The sequence below is a fragment of the Physcomitrium patens genome, chromosome 20 (assembly GCF_059467195.1).
Source record: "Physcomitrium patens ecotype Gransden chromosome 20, ASM5946719v1, whole genome shotgun sequence".
Lineage (NCBI taxonomy): Eukaryota > Viridiplantae > Streptophyta > Bryopsida > Funariales > Funariaceae > Physcomitrium > Physcomitrium patens.
This window is the reverse complement of record NC_143429.1, coordinates 16,382,987-16,401,245: the sequence shown is the minus strand read 5'-3', so window position 1 is coordinate 16,401,245 and position 18,259 is coordinate 16,382,987. Positions and strand designations below refer to the sequence as shown.

The 18,259-nt window shown below is 28.9% G+C and overlaps 1 protein-coding gene across 1 annotated transcript; it reads right to left on the bottom strand.

Annotated features, from left to right (window-relative positions):
- Positions 1 to 6,924: 6,924 nt before the first annotated feature.
- Positions 6,925 to 16,264, bottom strand: LOC112273212 (uncharacterized). The gene is made up of 5 exons (XM_090245093.1): positions 15,472 to 16,264; positions 14,887 to 14,948; positions 14,630 to 14,637; positions 12,481 to 12,870; positions 6,925 to 7,038 (listed from the first exon to the last, which is right to left on the bottom strand). Exons 1-5 carry the CDS (start codon positions 15,660 to 15,662, stop codon positions 6,925 to 6,927), a joined length of 765 nt encoding a protein of 254 aa, XP_090101219.1. The 5' UTR covers positions 15,663 to 16,264.
- Between the last annotated feature and the right edge of the window lie 1,995 nt (positions 16,265 to 18,259).

Here is an 18,259-nt window from a genome sequence, read left to right as displayed (position 1 = left end):
ACATATGTTTGTATATTTATATATACTTTTTAGTATAAACTTCAACAATCTTGAATTGATACTATAAACTTTTTACTTACAAAGTAATTTTAGTATTAGCTTATAATAATAATAATAATAATTATTATTATTATTATTTCACTTTTTGCTCTACATTATATTTGGTTAGGTACCAATATAATTTGTAGCTTTATATTCACAGTTAAAATTGCAGTAAGCATGGATATAATTTTACATAAACCTACCCATAAGAATCCATCATTGCAACCGTCACATTTAAGGTAAAGCTTGACTTCACCTTCTTGTCAACATTTCAACACCAATCACTATAATATGGCCATTTGTTGTAGGAACATTGTCTACATCTTGAATGATCTCTTTACGTGACTTTATCAGTTCTAACTATACTTGTGATCATACTTTCAGTAAGAGTAAAAAAGTGTATGATTATTTTTGTTTTTGAGAATAATGGTTATTTCTATATATTCAATTACTTAGATGTAGACATTTGATGCTACTTTCTAGTAGTTAATATTTAGAGCTTGGTAAGTGTAGCACTTCATGATGTCACTCAACATGAGTATTGGCATCAATTAGTATTATAGGAAATTATATTGTAGCATAAATGCCAACAATATGAAAGTACTATGGCTATTGATATACTATTATTCTTTTGACTGGAACTTATGGTGATGCCAATTGTCATTATTATTGTTATCTTAACATCTAATATTAGCATGCTTTCTATGTTTGCTTGGACAATGCCTCAAAGTCAAGTTAAAGGGATGATTTTAAGTATTGATTGGTTCTTCATGTGTATGTATTTATAAATGAGTAGATTCAAACTACAAGTTACAAAGACAATGGCAATTGGAATTTTACATTCAATTAAGCAATCATAATATTGTATTAAAAACAAAGTAAATAATTGCATCCTATTGAGAGGTTGCAATCCTTATAGATGCATCATCTTTAACAAAATAAACTTTATACAAACTTCACATCTAAAAAAAAATATATAGTAGTTTAATCTCTCTTAAAATCTCGTAGTTTTAATATGATATTAGAGAATTTTTTTGAAAGATCTATGAAATGAAGTTCAAAAAAATAATAAATAAGAAACAAAAAGAAAAAGAAAAAAGTTTTATATAAGATATTTTATATAGAAATTACGTACTAAGTTACTTCTTATTTCTTAAAAAATGGCTACTAGTAACCTTGCTACAAAAGAATGGCCTAAGTTTGATAGAACATTTCAGATGAAGTTCACAATAGAAAGCAAATAGAATCTAGTTTTTGAAATGGCAAAAGAATCATTAAAGTAAATGCAAGGACAACAACACCACCAATCAATCAAACTAAAATCTTTACTTAGAAAAATAAAGATTATGTTGTTCTAGCGACAATAAGGGATTCTATGAAAAATTCACTTTTCTTATATGTGGGATTGTGTAAAACAACCAATAAAGCATGGCTAATTTTTAAAAATACATATTCTACTAATTATATAATCACTCATGCATAACTATTAGAAAAACTCATCATGCAAAAAATGAAAGTTGAAGAATCAATCATATAATATCTATACAATTTTAAGTTCTTATTTCAACAATGTCATGCCATGAGAGTAATAATACTTCTACAAATAGAAATCTTTATGGTAATGAGATTCATGCTATCACAATATGGTACTATTATTCAAATGCTTCAAACTATTGAGATTGTAATATCTTTAAGACTCATTGTAATTCTTTTTTAAAAAGAAACAACCATAAAAGATGTATCTTTTGAATTACAAGCCTTCTTTGTAGGATGCAAAGACAAAAGTGAGTGACAATGACAATCTGCTCATAAACCACATCAAAAAGACAACAAGACCTCATAAAGTTGAAACAAACCTATCAACTCTTGCTTCTATTCCAAGCAAATGGAGCAATGTGAATTTGAATGCTTCAAAAATAAATCCAAAGCTATTCAAATTCAACAGCAATAAGTCACTAAAATAAAATAAATAAATCAACATAGAGGTAAAAAAAATATAGAAGAAATATCTCTAATATTTTTTGTCCATATATATCTCACATAAGAATTTTTTTTTGAGAAATTTTTGCAACCAAGAGCCACAAAAGGTGAATAATTTTTCATTGGTATAAGAACCATACATCATTTGGTACACAACAAAAATAAATTTATTAACTTTGAACCATTCTTATCTAGTACAAATAAAGTTTATCTTGAGGATGATACTACTCTCCATATTTGTAACTAATAAAAGGTAGAAATCACAATAATCAATGGTCATACTTTTTATTTCACTAATACATTCTATGTCTCCAACTTGTAGAAGAATTTGTTCTCCATAGGCAATTATGACCAACAAAGCACGGAAATTCTAATTAAGAATCAATTATGCCCTCTACTTGCAAGAGATGATACAATCATTACCATATGTCCTCTTCTAGCCAATTTCTACCTACTTAGTATAATATTATTTTAAAAAATTTATATTATTACTTACATAATTTCTACCTTGAGTATCTATCAATCTTTGCTTAAAATGACACCACAACTATTAACGCATTTTCTCCTCACCAACCTCAGTATATACAAATATATTGATTCTTTTAGATTCAACATTAATTCTAGCTTGTCTACTTCTATTTATGTGTGCTATACTCCTAATGGCTTCTTTGACACTAAAACTTGTATCAAAACTATAACTAACAAAATGAGCTCTTCTTTGCCACTATGACTATTATCACACAATGTCCTTTAATCAATGATCCTTAATTCTTGGATCTAAATCTTCTTTTTGTACTATCCATTGATAACATATGGTTGTTCAATCTAGTGTATTTTCGGCACTTCATACTATCACCTAACTTGACTAGTTCAACACCAATATGGCAACCAAGTATATAAAGCCCTCTCTCTCTCTAAATTATGTACAGTTTTGTAGACCTTCACCAAAATATGGCTGTTTTTGCTATGCCTATAGAATAATACAATTGTATTGGATTGGCAACCAAAAAAAATATTTTCTTTATTGCCACCAATTTCTTTGATTTAATCCTTGTTACTTATGTTAATAATATCATTAAAAATAACTCACATCTTTTATATAAATACCTTGACTATATCAACACGAATTGATTAAAGTAACTTGTTCAAAGCTCTACTGTAACAAGGTTGGCAATCAAACTTGTACCATATTATGTGTGTTCTATATGCCTTCATAGCAAAAAAATAGTAACAAAATATTAAAAACTTACAACATCTTGGCATTCACAACCTCTTGAATTAATCCACTCTAATTTAAGTTGTTGCATTACAATATCCACCTTTTTCAACTACAAGTATTATGTCAACTTCATCAATGATTTTTCATGTTGTATGATGCTTTACCTACTTTATCAAGAAAGTGAATATTTTTATGCCTTTAAAATATTCTACCTTTGAGCTAAAAATCAAATTGGATATAAATTTTACATATTTCACTTCAATCAAGGAAAAAAAATATTCTTCTTTTAAATTTGATCAATATTTCGTAGCTAATGGAATTTGGCATCAATTCACTACTACACACATGTCATGTTAGAATAATATTACCAAATTCAAATATTATACTCTTCTTAATGTTACTAGGTTCATGCTTCATGAAGCTCATCTCTCCAAGTTATATTGAGGTGAATCTCTTATATATGCCACTTGACTCCAAAATAAGCGTTCAATCAAAGCTATTCCTTTGAATATAATACCTTTTGAATTATAGCACAAAAAAATCCGACTTAACTCACCTTTGTATTTTTACAAGCAAATGCTTTACAAAAATCTTAGATATTCTTTGCATCAAACTTGATGATAAATCTTATGAATGTATTTTTTTTGGCTATAGCTCTATAAACAAAGGATATAAATTATAAATAATAAGTAATGGTAATATACTGGTCTCTTGCAATGTAATCTTTTGAAGGAAGTATTTTCCTTCCTACAACAACTCTATGCCATCCTTAGATATTCTTATTTCTATCATTTAGACTGATCTACTCTTTTATCAACATAGTAGATTATCTCATGTTGACCTTGTTGTACTAGTACCATCCTCGTCCTTTCTTTTGTATATGCTTGTTAGAGTCTCTTAGACTTTGCTCATTCATATTCATACTCCAATCATATAACCACCAATACTTGATCTTAAAAGCATCTCTTGGCCATCCATTGTGGCTCCTCTTGTAGATTTGTGACCTCTTTTATTTTCACATGTCTCGCTTTTTGTTGCTAGTGATCAACCTCTATTAGTACTACCTATAATTTCTTGTGATTTGGCTTGAATTAAAGGAACCTTTTCTTTAGATTCAATGTTGTCCATAGTGACGCTTCCAAATCTTGCATACTTTCTTCATAAAGGCATTCTTCTTATTGGCCTCTTTCTATATTTGTCTTCAATTTTTTCTTGGTCATCTTTAAAATAAGTTGTGGATCTACTTCCAAGACTAAAATTAATACCTCATCTTGGCAATCTTTTCTATTCATTCCATATTACTTCCAACATTCCCAATCCTAGGTCTTCTTTGACATCACTCAATTTAATGTTAGTACGTTAATCTGCTCATACTACTAAGGGAGTTTTCCTTCTTTGCAATCATGTTGAAAACTATGATGCAAATTTTCTTCAACCTTGTTTCAATCATACTAAGTCTTCATGCACCAAAGAAGCACTCTTTGTTGTTATTGTTGTGCCTTTCAAATCAAATTTGTATTTCAAAATTATTCACTTTCACGTTACACTCTTTGTTGTTATTTCTTTTTTTTTTTTTTTTTTTTTTTTTTTGTTTTGTGTGTGTGTTTTTCGTGGTCTCCAGAGCTCTGCAGTTGAGGTGCAGTTGTTTTCTCTGATGTGCGATACTGGAGGTCGAAGCTGAGCGATTGCTAGCAATGACGATTCCAGTTCTTTTTTTGTTTCCGTTCTTTACTGGGCGGCAAGCTCTAGCTATAGTTTGGTTTCAGCGCTATGGTGGTGAACTGCTGGGATATCTGTTTTTGACGTCATTCTGCTCTTCCTGTTGCATGACGGCTGCGGAGTTCAGCATTGTAGCTGGGAATGCGTTGCTGTTATCAACGGCATTGTTGCTTCACTTGGAGCTAGTCCCTTTTCCGCATCGAAGGTGGCGGATTTGGAGCTTGGCTCTAATAGCACTGGAGCTGTTTGCTTGCTATTGCTCTGGACCTCTTGTTTGGTTTTCTGTGATCTTCGCTCTCCGCCAATTCCGGCGCTTGAGGTGCAGTGCTCTTGTCTCGATTGGTTGTGTTCGATTTCCTTTCGTTGACTTCGGTTGTTTGCAGCCAGCAGCGGTGAGCGATGCAGCTGATCAATGCATCGAATTCATTACTTCAACATCAATTCTGCTGTACTGGAGGTAGTGCGGCTGGCGAGGGCGAGTGACAGGTTGCAGTGGTGCTAGCCTGCGACGGTTCTTGCTTAGCCTCCTCCCGTTTAGTTTTGTGTTACTTTCTGTTGGCAGCTCGGTGAGTTGAGGCGGATCTGTCGGCGGTTACGTTTTGTTCTGTGTCGTCATCGTCGCTGGACTCTTGACTCAATATTCTCTTGGTTTCGATTTGGTTGAGCTTGGCTGTCACCGTCGGTGGCGGTGTTGTGGGTAGCATTGGCTTTTGTGCGGTGGAAGAGTGACATCGTCGAACATCTTCTTTGTCGTTGTGAAAGGCTGTTGGCGCATTGCGGCTAGATGATTTCTTTTTGTGCTCAGGTTGTTGTGCAAAGGATCCCCGGCGGTGGTTCTGTGTCTTCTGGATTATGCCTTGTTCCCTTTAGCAGTTGGTGGTCTTTCTGATTCTCTTGCGACGGTGTTGTGTTTGCTGAACGTTCCTTTGGTAGTGGAAAGTTGTGTTGGATGCGCGGTTGGTACTGGGGTGTGGCTGAGTTGCGGTCTTCATCTGCAACTTGTAACTGCAGAAGTCGTTTCCTTTGGTTGGCGGTGATCAAAATTATTTCGTCGAGAGCATTGCGGTTGGTTAGCAGTGTAGGCTGCTCGTTGTCCAAGCCCTCGATTCCATTGTTGTTGTGTTCCCTTGCTTCTTCGTGATTTATTTTGGAGTAATCAGTGATTGAGTAGGCGCTGGGCTGAGTCAAATCCCTCTGGTGTATCTGTGTTCGGTGTCTAAGATTGGAGAACCGTTGATGGTGAGTGTGTTGGTGGCACATTTTCACAACTTGGGTGGGCTCAAATGTATGAAATTTTAGTTTGAAATATTATTGTAAGAGCACATTGTGCTGAAGGTTTCATTGAGTAATTGGGTTGTTTTAAAAAAGTTAAGAGTTCTTTTTGTAATGCTTAAGCAATAGCTTCTAGAAAAAAGTTCTCTTGGATAATTAATTGTTGTGAATTAGAATAACTTACCAATTTGTAGACAGTTATTTTAGTTCACATGGTCTTTCACCAACCTTCTTCACCAGTCACATGTAAATGGATTTTTAAACTCAAATTCAACAACATTGGATTTTTAAACTCAAATTCAACAACATTAGTGCAATAGATTGCTACAAAGCTTATTTTGTGGTGCTCAACTTCAATCAAGTTCTTGGATTAGACTATTATAAGATTTTCTTCTATATTATTCAAATTCAATTCATCCAATTGTTACTTGCTCTTGCCACCTAAATAGATTTGCACATCCATCAAATGAATGTCAAAACTGCATGCTTGAATGGATTTTTATAAAAAGAGATTTATAAGTAAGTTCTTGAAGGCATCTATCTGCCTTGTCTTGGCATGCCGCCTTTATAAGATCTTTTATGGATTGAAACAATCCTTCTATAAATAATTCAAAGTCATTATTCAATTTTTGGCAATCTTCAATTTTATCAATTTAATCACTAATAAAAATGTATATTGTATACAATATGGCTCAGATTTTGTCATCCTCACCCTTTATGTCAATGATACTCTCATTGCTGCCAATAGCCTCTTGCTCCTCCATACCATCAAGTCTTACTTGCATTCTTATTTCTTCCTTTCCAACCTTAGTGAAGTTCATTACATACTAAGTTTATAAATCTCACAAGTCCATCATCACGGTTGGCTACATGTTACTTAAGCTTTGTACATCAAAAAGAAATAAGCAAAATTTATTTTTTTTGATGTTTAATTTGTCTTGACCTTGCATATTCTTAGAATTCACTTGTTTGTCATGTATTCTTCTTTAACTCTAAAAGCGAAGCTCTTCTATGCAAAGTTTTCTTATGCCAATGTTGTTGATTCATTAAATTAAACCAACATATGTACACACCTTAATATTGATTTTGCTATCATCACGATTACCTAATACATGCACAATCCAAGTTTTGTTCACATTTGTGCACACAAGCATACATTTCAATACCTATGTTGCACAATAGGGTTTTATCTCAAATATTGGTATTTTGTTCATATTTTGCACCTCCATTATGGATTCAATTATACTAATTTGGCATAAAAATTAGCAAGAAATGCTCCACTTTGGGATATATTTTCTTCTTCTCAAATGACACCATTAATTGGAGTTCTTCTTCCCAACATTCTATTGTGTTATCTAGTACCAAAGCCAAATACATGGTGATGATGACTATGGCTTCCAAATTAATATGGTTCCAACAATTACTCTATAATCTCTACTATAGAAAAACTATCACTCAACCATCACTAATCTATTGTGAGAATGAATCTATGCTTATCTTTGTCAATACTACCAAATTCTATTCACAAACAAAGTATATTGCAATCCGATATCAATTCATTTGTTAATTATTTTTTTCAAGGATATTCAATTACAATAGTATTCTATTCATAACATATGTACTAATATTTTGACCAAGTTTTTGTCTTAGTCAAATCTTATCCAATATTTGGTATTGTTTGGCTTACTTGGAGAAGAAACCTTACTAATATTATGACTTGGTTAAGCACCTATTTTGGAATTTAATATTCAATTAATCAATCATAGTGTGGCATTAAAAATAGAGTAAAAACTTATATCATATGAAGGGAACACAATCCTTTTAGTTACATCTTTCTTAACAAAATAAACTTTATATAAATCTTATATTATACAACAGCTTAACATCTCTAAAAATCTCATAGTTTTAATAGTGGCAACATTACAAAAGACTTCACAAAGGTAGACGTGACAATCGACAACAAGTATAATAATAAATTCACCCTCTTTGATAATAACAAGTATGTATTAAAGAGCATCATCTCAATAGATCAGTGTTATAATGTAGAATAGTAGAGAATATTAGCCTCAAAATTGCACATCTGTCAAAACCATAGTCATAGTCTACAATAACATCTGAGTAACTAATTGGTCTCAATTAAACAACCAATTATTAACCAAAGCCACACCATTGAGGTAGAAGAGGATGCATTGACGATTGCTACTGATAGTAGCATCAATAAAGCAAACTTGAGTGTAATAAATTAAATCCAATATAAGGATCATTTTTCCTTTCAACCTTATGATCAACCAAATTGGGTGGTATTTATGTTGCAATGCTTCAACATCATCCTTTGTTTTGTGAAGAAAAATAGAGTAGATTGGCTTTGTAAGACTAAGCAAGTTGCAATTGCAGCCACATTCTATAGTAGGTGCAAGTAGGTGGGTGGATAGATTTGGAAGCTTAGATTGATGATCTAGTCTATAAAGCATGTTAATTAGCTTGAAGCATTTGAATAAATTATATTGAATGCAATCAATTATAATATTATTACAAATCTCTTTTAGTTTACATTTTAATAATTATCAAGAAATTTACATCCTTTCAATGAATTTTATATATGTATTGCGAGAGAGAGAGAGAGAGAGAGAGAGAGAGAGAGAGGGTGTGAATTTTGTTTTTGATTTAGAAATTTAATAGCATCTAAGAGATCTTTATATTTAGGAAATAAGGTCAAAAGTCATATCTTTATAATCTTTTGATTGATTGATATCATAAACCTTTACTTAGTTGGTTTCATGTCTAGAAAAATCAATTTGAAGGTACTAAGAAAAGAAGATGATGTAGATTGAACATTTTTTTATATGGCATGAATATTTTTAGCTTTATTTTATGAAGTGGTTTTTAGAAAACATTGAGAATTTGTATTAAAAATTATTAAAAATGACTAATTTTTAAAAAAATATATTTAATATTATAATTTATTATAATTTTAATTTTAAAAATAAGAATCTATTTGACATGTTTAGATTTATAATAAGAAAAAATTATTTGGTCTATTTTATTATTTTCTAGCTTCTTTTTTATTTATATTATATCAAAAAGTTAAAGCTTCTAAAAAATATAATATTTTAGTAAACAAATAAACTTAATAAGGCTTATATAATATGGCCTTTTAAAATAAGATTTTAAGTATATATATATATATATATAATTTAAATATCTTATAGAATTATCAACAATTAAAAAAATATTTAGTATTTTTTAAAATTAGTATTTATTATATTATCTTTGCATTCATTTTTTATTAATCTATATAATATGTATAATAACTATGGTATTTAGTATAATTTATATTCTTTAGTTGATATTTTTGTCATATTATTTATATTTAATTATTTAAATATTTTTTTTATTCATCAAATTATACTATTTTTTAAATATGTTATTTTCACATTGTATTTATTCTTCTTTTGCTACTATATTGTTTTATTAATATCTCAAGCATCCATATCATTTAAATAATTTTATATCAGTAAAAAAAATATGTAAACTAATAGTATGGATTAGATTAAAAATATATGTCTGTATATATTAAATATTTAAGTATTGAATTATTTAGATATTTTTTAATTTTTAAAATTACATATAATTTTTTTAAAATATTTTTGAATATATACATATATACTTATTTAAAAATTTATATTGTTTATTAGATTAGATTTTATTAGAATTAAATTTAGAAAGTATAAATTATTTTTATATAATTCAAAATAATTCAAAATCTAAATATTACTATTTAAGTAAAATAATTCAAGATTTAGTTTTTAAATACTTATAATTTATTTGATATATATTTATATATATAGTCACACATTCAAATCTTTTAATTTAATCATTATTACTTCTTTATATATTTTAGACTTCTTTATCACAGTTTATAAATTATTTTGTGTAATTTTAAAGATTTATTTTTCTTTTTATGATCATAAAAATCAATCTTTACCAAGATCATAAAAATCAATCTTTAAATCTTTTTCATTAAAGATTTAACAATCTTGGTAAATCATAGAAGAAATTATTAAAAAATACTATATTTTGAAAACCAACTTAATAAATAAATATGAAGAAGTGGATAATAGAGTAATTCTAGTAAATATAAGAAATGATGAAAGAGAATGTTTTAATTAAAAAATCATAACTTTTGAAATATTAGAAATATAAGTTAATTGATTATTTGTATTTTTGATATTATTTTTATTTTTTTAGTAATTGAGAAGAGCTTCAAGGTCAATTATAGATGATGATGTGAACACTTGATGTAGTAAGTCATTTTTGTACTATTGCATAGATGCACACTTTTGCAATAGAATTGAAGATTTAGAAGTGATGAGTTGTACATATACATACTCAATGCAAAACCACATTGATATATAATAATAATAATAATAAAAAAAAAATTTGCATATTTATTTTGTAGTAATATCCAATAAAAGAGGTATATGGATAAGTAGATGAATGAATTTACATGTAAATATGAATTATAATTTTTTTATAAAAATAAATAAATATTTGAAATAAGTATTAATATCATTTTAAAAAAAAATTGTTCATAATTTTTGGTCATATCTATGATAGAATATTAAAAAAATAAAACTCAGATAAAATTAATCAAATTTTTAAGTCCTTTTAGTTATAAAATATAGTATTGATATTTTAACTATGTTAAAAAGACTTTTTATATTTGAGATTTATAAAAGATTCAATGAAGTTTCTACTAAATTTAAGATTCAATGATTAAAGCTAGATTATATGTATTATTCAAATATTCATCATAGATGACTTTTTAGAATTTCTCAAAAAATGTGTTTCAATTATGAAAATATTCGTTGTTGTTTGTTACATATTAGAATTTTAACTCTTATAGAATTTATTTACAAACTTTTACAAGATATTTGAATTTTATTAAAAGTAAAAGAAGTTGATATTAGATATGCTCATATTTAAATTCCAAATTTACGATAAAAAAATTAAGATAATATTAGAAATTTATATATATATATATATATATATATATATACAAATAAAAATCAATGTGCAATCATATGCCACAATCTAATCACAATATTGCTACAATCTAATTACAATATTTTTGGAGAACAAAATACATCAAATGCATCAACATCATGAAACTATATTTTCTAATAATGTTGCATATCTAAATATTCCAATAATGATAGTGTCTTTAAATCCAATGGCATTTCTTTCAAGTTCTCACATCCATCAAGCCATAAATACTTTAAGTTTATCATGCCTTCAAAACTAGCATAGATGGCTTTCAAGTTCTTACAATTTATAAAACTAAGTCTTTGAAGACATATCAAGTTGCTAAATCCTTTATGCACCTTTGTCAAGTCTAAGCAACCATCTAATATTAATTCTTGTAAAGATAAAAGTCCATCAAATGCATCATCATCAAACTTCATTTTTTCACAATGTAGAAGATCTAAATATTCCAATAATGATAGTGTCTTTAAATCCAATGGCATTTCTTTCAAGTTCTCACATCCATCAAGCCATAAATACTTTAAGTTTATCATGCCTTCAAAACTAGCATAGATGGCTTTCAAGTTCTTACAATTTATAAAACTAAGTCTTTGAAGACATATCAAGTTGCTAAATCCTTTATGCACCTTTGTCAAGTCTAAGCAACCATCTAATATTAATTCTTGTAAAGATAAAAGTCCATCAAATGCATCATCATCAAACTTCATTTTTTCACAATGTAGAAGATCTAAATATTCCAATGATGATAGTGTCTTTAAACCGAATGGCATGTCTTTTAAGTTCTCACATCCATTAAGCCGTAAGTACTTTAAGTTTGCCATGCCCTCAAAACTAGCATAGATAGCTTTCAAGTTCTTACAATTTGTAAAACTAAGTCTTTGAAGACATGTCAAGTTGCTAAATCCTTTATGTATCTCTTTCAACTCCAAGCAACCATCTAATAATAGTTCTTGTAATGATAAGAGTACATCAAATGCATCATCATCAAACTTCATTTTTTCACAATAATGAAGATATAAATATTCCAATGATGCTAGTATCTTCAAACTCAATGGCATATCTTCCAAGTTCTCACATCCATCAAGCCATAACTTTTTTAAATTTTTCATGCCCTCAAAACTAGCATGGATAGCTTTCAAGTTCTTGCAATCTGTAAAACTAAGTTTTTCAAGACATATGAGATTGCTAAATCTTTTATGGACCTCTTTTAAGTCCAAGCAACTATCTAATAATAGTTCTTTTAAAGATAAGAGTGTATCAAATGCATCATCATTAAACTTCATTTTTTTGCAATGTTGAAGGTTTAAAAGCTCCAATGATGATAATGTCTTCAAATCCAATGGCATGTCTTCTAAGCTCTCACATCCATCAAGCCATAACTTCTTTAAATTTTTTATGCCCTCAAAACTAGCATAGATAGCTTTCAAATTTATACAATTTGTAAAGCAAAGTCTTTGAATACATGTGACATTTCTAAAGCCTTTATGCACCTCTTTCAACTCCAAGCAACCACATAAAAACATATCTTGTAAAGATAAGAGTGAATCAAATGCATCATCATCAAACTTCATTTTTTTTACAATGTAAAAGATCTAAATATTCCAAAGATGATAGTGTCTTCAAACCCAATGGCATGTCTTTTAAGTTTTCACATCCATCAAGCCATAAGTACTTTAAGTTTGTCATTCCCTCAAAACTAGCATGGATGGCTTTCAAGTTCTTGCAATTTATAAAACTAAGTCTTTGAAGACATGTCAAGTTGCTAAATCCTTTATGCACTTCTTTCAACTCCAAGCAACCATCTAATATTAATTCTTGTAAAGATAAAAGTCCATCAAATGCATCATCATCAAACTTCATTTTTTCACAATGTAAAAGATCTAAATATTCCAATGATGATAGTATCTTCAAACCTAATGGCATGTCTTTCAAGTTCTCACATCCATTAAGCCATAAGTACTTTAATTTTGTCATGCCCATAAAACTAGCATGGATAGCTTCCAAGTTCTTGCAATTTATAAAACTAAGTACTTCAATACATGTGAGGTTGCCAAATCCATTAGTCACATCTTCCAATTGCATGCAATCTTCTAATGATAATATTTGTAAAGATAAGAGTACATCAAATACATCATCATCGAACTTTATTTTTTGACAATGTTGAAGGTTTAAAAGTTCCAACGATATTAGTGTCTTCAAACCCAATGGCATATCTTCCAAGTTCTCACATCCATCAAGCCATAATTGTTTCAAATTTTTCATGCCTTCAAAACTAGCATGGATGGCTTTTAAATTCTTACAATTAGTAAATCTAAGTTCTTCAATAGATGTAAGGTTGCCAAATCCTTTATGCACCTCTTTCAAATCTAAGCAACTTTCTAATAACAATTCTTTTAAAGATAAGAATGCATCAAATGCATCATCATCAAATTTCATTTTCTTACAACATTGAAGGTTTAAAAGCTCCAATGATGATAGTGTCTTCAAATCCAATGGCATGTCTTCCAAGTTCTCACATCTATTAAGCCATAACTTCTTCAAATTTATAAAGTCTTTAAAATTTGCATGAATTTTTTTTATATTTTTGCAATTTGATAAAGCAAGATTTTCAAGAAAGTGCAAGTTTTCAAAAGCTTTGTGGATTTCATTTAAACTCCAACATTCTTACAAATCTATTGTTATTATTGAAGATAAAAGGTGTATATTTTTTCCACCATTTATTAAATTTGTACATTTATTCATATACACTTTTTTTAAGGATTGTATGTTAGGAAGTAGATTTGTAATATCTTTTAGATTTTTGCATCCTTCAAGATTAAGAATCTCTAAAGCAATTTTTTGTTTTCCATAAAGATTAATATTTAAGCTTAAATGTTTTATATACATCATGTTAGATGTGTCAATAGAAAATGATTTTAAAAAATCAATATGAATTAGTTCTAAAATAATAATATTTTGCATATTTTTGTAATATAAAATTTCAAAAATTATTTTTATATTTTCTTGTAATATTATCATATTCTTTTTTGTAGAATAATGAACTCTTAACCACCTTAGTTTATGAATGTTTTTTTATATATGAGCTTGTCATATTCATATTTGAGCATTTTATGAAACCTAAAAGATGGAGATGTTGAAATTTGACATTTATATTATCATATGGCTTCATATATTTTTCACAATTTGTAAAACAAAGACCCTTCATTTCCAAATCATCTTGTAGTACACAATGCATAATATATCATTATTTATCAACAAATATAGATAGATATATATTAGAAAATATAATTAAAATTCTATAACAAAAAAAATATAATTATGTTAAATAATGCAATGATTTTAGTGTCATACTTTTTGTGCTTGATGAGCAAATGATCCATCACTTTCATTCCATCTTCGAATTCCATCAAATTTTTCTCTAGAAATTCTTCGAGCCATATCACGAAGCAAATCATGAATACTTATAAATCCAAATGAATCTAATTTGATGAATGACTTATCTTTGAGACTTGTAATAATTTCTTTAGCATTCTTGAATTCATATTCATAAAATTGAATAATTGTATCTTGATTGATATTTTCATGCCATATATCTTTACAATGAAAACATGCTATATCTAAAAACATGGTCTTTTCTTCACCATTAAGGTCTTTATAAGTGGGCTCCAATCTTGCCCAAAGATCATTTGAGCCAAGAAATTTTGAAGCCCTTTTTAATCTTTGAATATTTAGCTCCCATACACAAAGACTTGTTTGATTATGTAAAGAAGATCCCAAAATTTGTAATGTCAAAGGATGTCCAGCACAAGCTTTGACAACTACCATGGACATTTTGGATAAATGAGGCATATTAGGACGTCCATCTTTGAAAGCATACTTAGAAAATATTTCTATGGCTTCATTGTCTTCAAGTGAATCCAACTCAATTTTACTTCTTTCATTTATAGTATTTTTTAAAACTTTCCATGTTCGACTAGTAGCTATCAACTTGCTTCTATTTGTACCAAACTTTGTGACATCTATTAATTTAGGTAGAATATCTTGACTTGAAACATCATCTAAGATCAAAATAATATTTTTTTTTTGAAGAATATTTGTTAAAAAGCTTTTTTCTTCTATAAGGTTTTGGTCCTCTATTTTGTTACCAAAATAATTCATAATCTTTTTCAATTCATTCAAAGTTCCATTTTTTTAAATCCATTATAAATATATCATGTATAAAATTTTTATTACCAAAAGATTTTTCTTTTGGATGGCAATTTGTAATAGACAAGGAATTTTTTTTTTTTAGTATTTTTTCTTGATAATATTCTTTGAAAGCATTTACTAATGTAGTCTTGCCAATACCAGCAATTCCAACTACACCAACCATAGAATTCTTCATGAGTACTTTTTCTAGTTCTAATATCCTTGATTGTAAACTTATTTGTTTTTGATGATTTGAAAAATTGTTGCAAATCTAAAGAAAAAAAACATAACAAAAAATTAGGATCTTAATTAATAATATAATATTATAATAAATTATTAATTACTAAAAGTATTATTATTAAAAAAATTAAGCTAATATTTTTTATGTAAATATACATATATTTATTTTTCTATAATATTAAAATAAATTATTTAACTAAATTTTAATTTTTTATAAAAAAATTATCAACTCTGTTTTTGTAATAATAATAAAAAAATCTATACACAAAAGTATTAAGAATTGTAGAAAAAACTTACATTTGTATGGAATTTGATTGATCTACTGTTAGATTTATTATTTTGAATTTGAAGTATCCATCTCCATAAACTTGCAAAAAAAATCAATAAAATCTTATATATATTCCAAGTTTTTATCAAATAAAGAATATTCTTTATTTCATGCTTCAAGTACCACAAGTTTAAATGTTTAATATTAGTAAGTTGATCTTCAAGGACAATTTTTTTAATGTCCATCAAGCTTTCTAAAATGTTTTTAAATGAAGGTCTTTTGGAAGGATCTTTTTCAAACAAACATTCTTCAATTATTAATTTAAGTTCCAAAGGACAACTAAAGTTTTGTAATCCTTGCATTTTACATTGTATTCTCTTGGTAATATTACTTTCAAGAGAAATATCTTTTTTTTGTACCAAAATATCATAACAAACCATTCCAAAACTAAATACATCTGCTTTAAATGCATCAATCTTTTCTAAAGATGTATATTTTTTTAAGATTTTTCACCTCAGGAGCCATGTAACCAAAAGTTCCATGTGGAGGCCCATCAGTTGGTATTTGCAAACCATTCACTTCAACTTTGGATATTCCAAAGTCAACCAACTTCACATGCAAGTAGCCACTTTTTTTAATCCTTTTTCTTTTGTAATTAACAACTACAATATTATTAGGCTTCAAATCACAATGTGCTACCATCATTGTGGTTAATAGATGTACAGGGGCTTGGCAAGGAGTTGCCATGATGCAAAGAGAAACAAAAGATATTTTTCAGCAAGTGCCAAATCTGATTCATAGAAAAAAAACAAAAAACTTTTCAAGAATTGGCCTTGTTGCAATCTAAAACAAAGGAGACTTTTAGGGAATTGTTATTGGAATTAAAGTGGTTTCGGGACATGATTTATGAAGTTGCTTTAAAGAAAGGATTGTGTGAAAAAATGGACCTTGCAAGAGCTAATCAATTTGATCCATGTGATTGGGATGAAGTGAAGTGTGATGAAAACCAATTACGTGCTACTTTAAAAGAAGCGCAAGATCCCTTTCGTCAAACCAACTCCCTAAACCAATTTCGTGTTTCTTAGCCCAATGAATAATTTGAGGCAGTTTAAGGTACGAGCATTCGTACCACACTTTTAAAAACAACAGACCAAGTCACTCATAGACGATAAAATATATATATATATATATATATATATGATGCTTACTTATACTTATTGATACCAATTGATACCAACTGCGGACAGGAACACGGAAATTAATAACCGGAGATGCCGTTCACGAGTAAATCAGAATTGACAACGATTTCAGACATTCTAAAATACAGATGTGCTAGCAAGACAGCGCCGGACTTGTGAGACAAAGTCATCTTTGTGGAAACCATCAATCCTGTGAGGTCACATTTTTGTCACGAAACAGCAACAAACTGATTCTAATGCCAAATGAGCCAACCACCATTACGAGCTAACAACCCAGCTACCAAGTTCATGTAAATAGAGGTATTTAACACCACAGCCCCCACGAACGCATCACAAGGTCATGATCGGGAATCAACACCTCTTGTGACTACCAACTACCTGTGTACAGCTCACTTCGATCCAATTAAGTTCTCAAACCCCTTCAGGCAGTTCTTCCTGAAAAACAGGAACAACATAGTTGCAGTGCACCCTGGTATCCCGCCACAAACTGCGCTAACATCACCCATTCGATAAAACCACGGCAATCTTAGGCGTTCCCTTCTCAAGCTGCACAGAGCATTGCGTACCGACCCTCCACCACTGCTGTACCCAAGCCTACTTACTTGCTCTTAGACTACGGAACTCTCGACTCAGCACAATACAATACAGGCACTTACACCACACCAGCCACAGCTTCATATTCAGATGTTTGAGAATGTTCTACACATCGTAACACGAAAAACGATCAACCACTACAAAATATTCTTAAATATTTTTTAATATATTTTTCTAAAAAAGATAACATGTTGAAATATCAGTATTATTATTATTATTTTTATGACTTTCCAATGCAATTGTCCTACACATATTAAAGATGGTTGCTTTAGATGTTTGAACCATTAAATTTTACATCATATGTTTTTTTTTTTTTTTTTTTTTTTTTTATATATATAGAAGAAGAAATATGACATGATTATTTGGTTTTAGTCCAATCTTTGTTATTCTGTGCACAATCAAACTATCTCTATCAACAATTATTATTATTTTTCCAAAATAAGTAATTTTAAAGATATAATGTTATTAATAAAATAAACTTAATATAAAACT